This window comes from Oncorhynchus nerka, linkage group LG11, assembly GCF_034236695.1.
Source record: "Oncorhynchus nerka isolate Pitt River linkage group LG11, Oner_Uvic_2.0, whole genome shotgun sequence".
NCBI classification, from domain to species: domain Eukaryota; kingdom Metazoa; phylum Chordata; class Actinopteri; order Salmoniformes; family Salmonidae; genus Oncorhynchus; species Oncorhynchus nerka.
In genome coordinates this window covers 67,327,492-67,336,249 of record NC_088406.1, presented here as the reverse complement: position 1 = coordinate 67,336,249, position 8,758 = coordinate 67,327,492, and the positions used below count along the sequence as shown (strand labels likewise).

At 42.1% G+C, this 8,758-nt stretch overlaps 1 protein-coding gene across 2 annotated transcripts; it reads left to right on the top strand.

Annotated features, from left to right (window-relative positions):
- Window positions 1–74: 74 nt before the first annotated feature.
- Window positions 75–8,405, top strand: LOC115137393 (zinc finger protein 271-like). Of its 2 annotated transcripts, none has more exons than XM_029673702.2 (3): window positions 75–2,697; window positions 3,791–3,921; window positions 5,419–8,405. In XM_029673702.2, exons 1-3 carry the CDS (start codon window positions 2,658–2,660, stop codon window positions 6,712–6,714), a joined length of 1,467 nt encoding a protein of 488 aa, XP_029529562.1. In that variant the 5' UTR covers window positions 75–2,657; the 3' UTR covers window positions 6,715–8,405. The 2 variants fall into 2 exon arrangements, with proteins under 2 accessions (XP_029529562.1, XP_029529563.2); XM_029673703.2 differs by lacking the exon at window positions 75–2,697 and adding an exon at window positions 2,739–3,059.
- Window positions 8,406–8,758: the final 353 nt, after the last annotated feature.

Genomic DNA, 8,758 nt, shown 5'->3' with positions numbered 1-8,758 from the left:
ACCGGTGAAAAAGAAAGGAAATGAGAAGTAAAGTTGTAGTGGAAAATAGGAAACTCTCAGACTCGTTTTTAGTTGGAGTGAGGGTTTTGGACGAATGTAGCCTGGGAGATCCTTTTGAAGTCTCGATAAATGTCATGCATGCGGCGTTGGGTGAAGTGGCGTCAGTAAGGTTCACAAGAAGTGGGCTTATATAGATATTTTTTTGTGTCAACGGAGCAGAAGAAGCGTGCATTGGGCCTCAAGAAGATATGAGTGGAATATTTTGTGTATGGATCTTCAAATCAGAGCGCCTATCAAGGGGGTTATCTCTGGGGTTGTGTGTAATGGAAGTGAAATGGCTAGCTTAGTTAGCGGTGGTGCGCGCTAAATAGCGTTTCAATCGGTGACGTCACTTGCTCGGAGACCTTGAAGTAGTTGTTCCCCTTGCTCTGCAAGGGCCGCGGCTTTTGTGGAGCGATGGGTAACGATGCTTCGTGGGTGACTGTTGTTGATGTGTGCAGAGGGTCCCTGGTTCGCGCCCGGGTATGGGCGAGGGGACGGTTTAAAGTTATACTGTTACATGCGCATAAAGTATGTGCAGATGTAATACCAGAGGAAGTAGATGGAGTGGTTGGTGCCCTTTGACTGACCCGTATGGTGGATTGAGTGAAGAAATTAACTTCATCCACACTTTTGTTTACAGCCAAGGCATTGGGGCGGCAGGGTAGCCTAGTGGTTGGAGTGTTGGACTAGCAACCGAAAGGTTGCAAGCTCAAATCACCGAGCTGACAGAAGCTGTCGTTTTGCCCCCGAACAGGCAGTTAACCCACCGTTCCTAGGCCGTCATTGTAAATAAGAATTTGTTCTTAACCGACTTGCCTAGTTAAATAAAGGTAAAATAAAAATTGCAATAAATCCAGGTAAAGGATGTTCTGCCCTCACAGGCCCCCGAGCCTGTTTAGTAGGGGTGTGACTTGAATTGTAATGTGACTGACAGAGTGTGATGGGTTTTTTCAGGGGTGGACTGGGACAAGAATTCGGGCCTGGCATTTTATCCACACCAGCCCACACCACAGTGCGCGCCGCCTACTCATTTTCCACTGGTGTCACTATCTTTTACAGTTGGTGACACCAGCCCATGATATGGTCGAACCCAAATGTCCAAATCATGAGTTACCATCTAATCAAGTCAGTCATAGTGCAAAAAAAACACATTTCACCGTTTTATTTCCAAAATCGGGTCACCTTAATTGACAATATAGCAAATATAGTCAATTTGTCAACCCAAAATTCATGACAATCACTGGATTAGGTTGCACATCAAAATATAATATATTCAAACATAAGTCCAAGCAGGAATGTATGAGTTCATGATATTTTGATATGCATCCTAATCCAGCCATTGTCATGAGTTTTGACTTTGAATTTGTGTTTGCGTGACCTCAGCTCAGCCTATCAGAAAACTGGGCCGGCAATTCTAATAGGTCCATCCATTGCCCACTGATCAGCCAAAGGCTCATTAGCAAAAATCATTAATAAAGGCCCATGGGACACCGGCCATGTCATCTTACTCTTTTTGTATATAGAAAAATAAAACAAGTTGTGTGTGTAAATTTCGACCAGCCCACCCAACAAAAAAATTATCTAGCCCATCTGGCATTTGACAGATGGCCAAGCTGCCTCTGGGTTTTTGAATGATTTTAGTTTTTTCCCCCATTCCTACGATATTCCTGCAAAAAATGTATAGTTTACCACCCATACAGTAGGTGGCGGCATGCACCTCAAACGATTGTTTGCCGACGACCACAATACCATAGAAGAAGGATACTTAGATATTCTTGCCTGTTTCATGTTACGGTGCTAGAAGGGATCCAGCTTTTTGTAGCAGGTTAGGAGAATTTACGAAGCAGGTTAGGAAAAGGGTTGGGGTTAGCTAAAATGAACAAAAAATATATTTTGATCTTCATTTGACAAAACTGGATCTCATCTAGATACCAACCATTCATAGGGTTGTTACTAGACGAAGTACAGCTACGGACGATATTTACCATTGAACTACTGCGAGAGTTTGGATGTACGTTTTGAAGCCTGATAAATCGGCTTCTTATACGTCAGTGGTCGGATATCACTTTTGCTATGGCAATAGCAGCTAGAGGCAGGAGAGCAATGCGCAGATAACGGGTGGTCAATATGGAGTTTATTTGAAAATACCACATTTAGGCTGTATTGGCATTTGGCAGGACAACTTGGCTTGGTTATATTGTATCTGTGCGCTGATACATTGTAGTTCATTTCCGCAGACCTTATTTTCGGCCCCTATCCTTTCCCCATTCAGTTTTTCCATAGAGACGGCTGAAAGAACCAGAGGTAGCTTATTTTCGGATTTTAGGACTACACATTTTTTAAATTAACAACAAATCAATTACATAAAGCACACGAGCATACATAGATTACAAACAATGGACAATCGAGCTAGGGGTAGGTTTTAGGACTACAAATCGAAGCGATATCCGACTCCGATTCGTCATCAGTCCAAACTCTCGCGGTAGTTCAATGGTACATCTCGTCCGTAGCTGTACTCCATCTAGTCACAACCGTTTCACAGCGGTACCGAGAACAGTTTCCACGTAATCTTTTTTATTGTTTAGACATTTATTAACACCAAGGAACTGAATCATATGACTCATTTAACGGCACAGCATCACGTTCTCACACCAGGTAGTATTTCATTCGTATTGGAGACTAGCGTTACACCCCCCAAAAAAAAAGAACTAGCGTTACCTAGATACATCTAACAATGGCTAACTGTGTGGGTTTTCACACTCAAATAGCCTCCATCATGGAGGTACTAGCGAATGCAGCAGTGGCAGAGATCTGTAAACTCGTAGACGACGACTATGCAGTGTTTCGTTTGGAAATAACTCAAAGCCAGAAAGAAAACAGGGGATTGCGGAGGAAACTACAGCTACAGGAACTGAAGGTGGCACGGGAGCGCGCAGAGAGGACAATACGAGAGCGCGTCCTCGCCAGTCGTCCCAGTAGTGTCAAGATGCTTGACGGATACAGAGGAATGGCAAGAGGTACATTTTGCAGAAGGCCAAGGCTGCGCGGCATGTCGCCGTTAATATAACATTGTATTGGTCACATACATATTTAGATGTTATTGCAGGTGTAGCAAAGTGCTTGAAAATAGCTCATGTTATGTCGCCCCGTTCCCCTCTGCACATGTGTTCAGGTGTGTTACCCAGAATTGGGTCTTAGTCCGTTTTTGGATAGTATGATTACTTCGCTATCTTACGCAAAGACAATATCATATTCTATCCGGATTCTTGATTTGCTGCATTTCCTATTATTTATTCAACGAAAACAATGTGATACATGGAACATAATACATCAATCAATAAATAGTGTAGTTATGAGAATTGTTACCTTACCTTCCTTTAAAAAAACATGTAACCTTTAATTAACTATGCAAGTCAGTTAAGAACAAATTCTTACAATGACGGCTAAACCCTGACAACGCTGGGCCACCGCCCTATGGGACTCCCAATCACAGCCGGATGTGATTCAGCCTGGATTCGAACCATGGACTGTAGTGACGCCTCTTGCACTGAGATGCAGTGCCTTAGACCGCTGCGCCACTCGGGTGACAATTGTAGACAGTGTCAACATAGCCACGGGAATTAGGGGTACTGCAGCTCCCCTGAAATCAAAATGTAAAAACACAAAAATATTAACCCCCCCCAAAAAAAACATTCCCACCAAATTAGTGTAACCTAACCACTTATTTTCCCCCCAATCACACACTCAGGTGATGGACATCTCACTGGAGGCCATAGGAACTTTCTGAAGCCAGCGGGACACAATACATGGAAAGATGACCAACCAATCACTGTTGATGAGGGGAGTGGAACCTCAACCCAGCACGTTATTGTGATAGAGGTTAGTGTAATGCATAAAATGTATTATTTGTCAATCAAATTTGGCCCTTTTTATTTCAGAAAGGCTCCCCTCAGCTATTCACTTGCTTACATGTACATTCTAATTTATCTGCCATAGGGGAGCTTGTGAGACTCCTACAACATTAAGTATGGTTTACATGCACACAGTAATGCGATTATTAGCGCTGGTGGAGTTTGGATCAACTGAATGTATGCATCTTAGAAGTAGTTTTCACATACAAACTTTACATGTCCCAATTCAGAATCAAATATCTTTCCCAAAAAATAACATGATAGAAGATTTATTTTGATTGGCGATTTTGTACATTTATCAGAGTGCCAACAGGATTTCGCAACATTTTATTGTAATTTCTGTGGCCAAAAATGCTTGATTTGGCAGCAGCATTTCTGAAATTTCATATAAAGGCATGTGCTCAGTTTTAGGACAATTTTAAGCAGAATACATAATACAAAATACAATTAGAAACATCTAAAGTGCTCAATTTAGTTTATTTTCCTCAACAAACAGCTATGTCATAATCCACTTACACACACACACCCCTTCTCTCCATCAGGCTTGGGGCTTGCTGTCAACACGAGATGCACCTCCCCATCTCTCTCTCTCTCTCTCTCAAAAAACCCCAAATTGATTCAAAGCTGATCAATCGCTTTCAATTTGAGGATCGATATTTCTTTCTAATAAGTTGTCTTCAAAATACTTGATTGTGATTTTCTTTTCTGAAAGGGTCGTATGGTAGATAAAGAACAGATAACGTGGTTGATATGTACAATTTTATTTATTTTTTTAATCCAGAAAGATTGTTCTTTCGTGATCCGTATTAAGTTTTACAGAGTTTAAAACGGCAAAGCTGACAAATAGCACTCAGCTCTTTGAGCAGCGCTCTCCATAGACAGACTGGTGGAGAGCAGAGTGCCGACCACCCTACTAAAGCCAAGGTTAGCGGAGTAAAAGTTTGCGTGAAACGCCACTCACCTTGATTCTTTCAACACTTACCACAGTCTTCCCTGCTACCACTTCAGTCATTGTGGTCTGCCGCTGCTGTGGGAACTGTTGTGACATTCTCTTATGCTTTGCTGATTCGAAGTTACTGTTGATTGTTGACTTTCTCTAGTTTCTAAAAACATTTGGAAATTGTTTTGCACGTTCATTAGCTGTTATTTTTGGTTGGAAAATTCATTGTACTGCCTGTCAGCCATCAACAATCACCCATCATCTTCGCATGTGAATAGGCTGACAGGCCAGGGGGAAATAACTTTGTTGAAGTGTTGTCAGATTGGGTGTTACAATCTGTGTATGCTTACTTTGATTTTGACCTTACTCTGCCCATCTTAAATCGGTGTAAGGTGTTTACATAACTATTGCATAATCTGCTTACTGCCATTATCAGTTTAATATATAATTTTTACTATGCATGTAAACATACTCTTAATGTATTCAATTCAATTCATGTACCAATAATAACCTCTCCTGTGTCAGTCTGTAGATACAGAGGCTGCAGGTCCTGAAGGATCGTCTCTGGTCAAGCAGGAGAAGACTGAAGGTGAGGAGGACCAACAGCACAGCAGAGACATCCAGACTGGAGCGGCTGTAGCCACAGAGGACCCCACCAATGCCCCAGCACAGCCCAGGACTCGACGCAGCATCATGGAGGTCAGTGGAACGCTGAACTCCGTCCTCAATTCCGAGACAGATACCAAGACTTTAGCTGTAACACACAGGCTTTTACACACAGGATCTGACCACAGATCAGACCCAAAGAGACTTGGGCTGTGGAAACTTGGCAGTCCTCCTGCTCCCGGCTCAGACTATGTACCGGTATTTCACCAGAACGAGAGGACTGTTCATTCCCGCGAGGATGGTGATGGTGATGCGTTACACACTGGCGGTGATGATCCGTCTTGTTCTTACGCTACAGAGATGGACCCTGGCAACATTCCCTTGGGTTTAGAGACACAGACTGATCTGTCTAGAGGGGACTGGAACCAGTACAGTAGTAGTATATACTCTGAAGGGTGCCAAGATAAGAAAGTGGAGGGTCTGGTTGTAGAGGAAGTGACTGTGAAAGTGGAGGGCGACATTTCTCCCACATGGAATGCAGATAGTCACTTAGGAGACGGACACTCACAGGGAAGATATTTCTTAGATTACAGGGAAAGCTTAGAGAAAAATCCAAATGTCGCAACCCACTCGCCTTCATACGCATTCGGGGACCGTGACCCAGTGTCCACGTCGATGGGGCCTTCCGATTCACACAGCCGCATCCTTTTCGATCAGGTATTGCACTCAAACGACAGTGCTAGAGCCCAGGCTCGGGGAGGGGGAGAAACATCAGACAATAGTAAAGAGAAACGGTTCCTCTGCATGTTCTGTAACAAAGGCTTCAGCAGCCCTCAGAGTGTGGAGATCCACCAGAGGGTCCACAGAGGGGTTAAACCCTTCAGCTGTACCCAGTGTCACATGCGCTTCAGCCAATCTAGTGACCTGAAGAGGCACCAGAGGGTCCACAGAGGGGTGAAACCCTTCAGCTGTACCCAGTGTCTAATGCGCTTCACCCAGTCTAGTGACCTGAAGAGGCATCAAAGGGTCCATACAGGGGAGAAACCCTTCAGCTGCCCCCAGTGTGACATGCGCTTCACCCAGGCTGGCAGCCTGAAGAGGCACCTGAAGGTCCACACAGGAGAAAGGCCGTTCGCCTGTCCGCACTGCGGGAAGAGGTTCTCAGAGAGGAGATACCTCAGGATACATCAGCAGAAAAACCATTCCACTCTATAAACTAGAAACCATTCCATGTTATAGCGTATTACGTTTAGATCAAACCCTGCGTTGTTGTCAGCAGAAAAGATCCACAGATGCATTTGGAGTAGTGAAAGTAACACATTTCAGTGTTGAATATTCCTGTTTTGAATATTTAATCTGACAACTTGAATGAAACATTTGTGAGGATGGTAGTGGCCTATATTGCCACTCCTATTTGCTATCTCTTCAGTATAAGCCTACAAGCCACTCAGGCGTGGAGGGAAGCAAAAGTCATTCCGCTACCCAAGAATAGCAAAGCACCCTTTACAAACTCAAACAGCCAACCAATCAACCTGCTACCAACCCTTAGTAAACTTCTTGAAAAAAAATTGTGTTTTACCAGATACAATGCTATTTCACAATAAACATATTAACAACTGACTTTCAGCCTGCTTATAGCGAAGAGCACATCATACACAATGATGATTGGCTGGAAGAAATTGATAATAAGAAGCTTATGGGAGATGTTTTGTTAGACTTCAGTGCAGCTTTTGACATTATCGATCATAATTTGCTGCTGGAAAAATGCATGTTATGTCTTTACGTGCCCATTTTTACCACATTCTTGCCAGCATACGCCTTTTATACCTCCTATGCGCATGCCAGAATGCAGGTGACGAGTAGCAGTAGTGGTGTGCAGATGCTGGTGGGCGTTTATTTGAATAAATCCATTAAATATACACTTTCAAAAATATATACTTTATTTTTTTTTTGTCAGGCAGGTCCTAAGAAACATAAGACTAATAATGTATTTTCAAAGGGATAGAATAGGCCTAGCATAGAGTTTAATGATGTTACGTACAAATGAATTAAGCCAATAGTTCATTATTTTGTTCATTAAACCCACGACACACACCTACCCCATTCAGTCAACACGCTTGTATTTTATAGTAAGAATAAATACATAAAATACAAATTATATTTTTCCTACACAACTACTGTCATATAAAAAAGTGGTATTCTGAAATAGAAGCACGTGCTTTTTTGATCCACATTTCATCTATTTCCTACCCTCACTCCGCTTTGTTAGGGAGCAGAAAATAAGAGTCGAGTTCATATTTCACAATCTCCGCAGGCTTTTGGAGTTGCCTTTACGCGATCGAGCAAAATAGTAGGTCTACGCTTGCTACATTATAGCATTCAATATGTTTCTGATTTGCTCAGCCAGAAACCAATTAACCAAATAGCCTGAGACAAATCTGTGAAGTCGGGATTAGGCGTAGGCTACTAAGCAACTGCGAGTGAAGGGCAAAATAATCCACTTGTTAAACTGCATTGGCCTATATTACATGCTGACACAATGTTCTAACAAATGAGCCAACATGATCATGAGCAGCACTCACCTCAACTTAGCTAACATTTCCCCAGGTGACATCAGTAAGGGACCATAACTTTCACCTGGTCAGTCTATGCCATAGACAGAGCAGGTGTTCCTAAAGTTTTGTACACTATGTATAAGCCACTTAAACCTAAAAAGTCTGTCATATATTGTATTTGTACTGTGTAGGCTATATGATGTTCGCAAATGCCTGTTTCATTACTTTACTTCAACTACTTTGTTTGTCCCCAAGACGCTTTCAATTAGAAAATGAATGCAGTTCATGTGTATGTGTGGTTTTCATATGATTTATTTAAAACTTGTTTAATAAACACAATGTGACTTTTCATTCTAAGACTTTCATTGAGAATCTCTTTAGTATACATCACATCTGATCTCAACATATTCTGCATACACCTGACAGTGCTTTATAAACAATATACACTTACTAAATATACCTACACATACCCACACACTAACAAGCACCTACTGTACACATCAAAATAGTTTGTCAGGTTTGTCTTATGATGACTTTACTATTTTTACCCACATCATATTTATGTCCACGATGAGTTTAACAACAATGAAGTCACCCTGTATCTACAGTTTATGATGCAAACATATTGGGGATGGGTAAACACACAGGGGCCATACTTGCAAACATTAGAAAAAGTTCAAGGTAAAGTTTAAGTATCAGCAAAT

What these genes read in the sequence shown, in the direction of transcription:
- LOC115137393 (XM_029673703.2), top strand. Translation starts at nt 2,777, where the DNA reads ATGGCTAACTGTGTGGGTTTTCACACTCAAATAGCCTCCATCATGGAG. An exon ending in ATACAGAGGAATGGCAAGAG is followed by an intron (nt 3,060 to 3,790) that starts GTACATTTTGCA and finishes TCACACACTCAG; the next exon opens with GTGATGGACATCTCACTGGA. An exon ending in AGCACGTTATTGTGATAGAG is followed by an intron (nt 3,922 to 5,418) that starts GTTAGTGTAATG and finishes CTCCTGTGTCAG; the next exon opens with TCTGTAGATACAGAGGCTGC.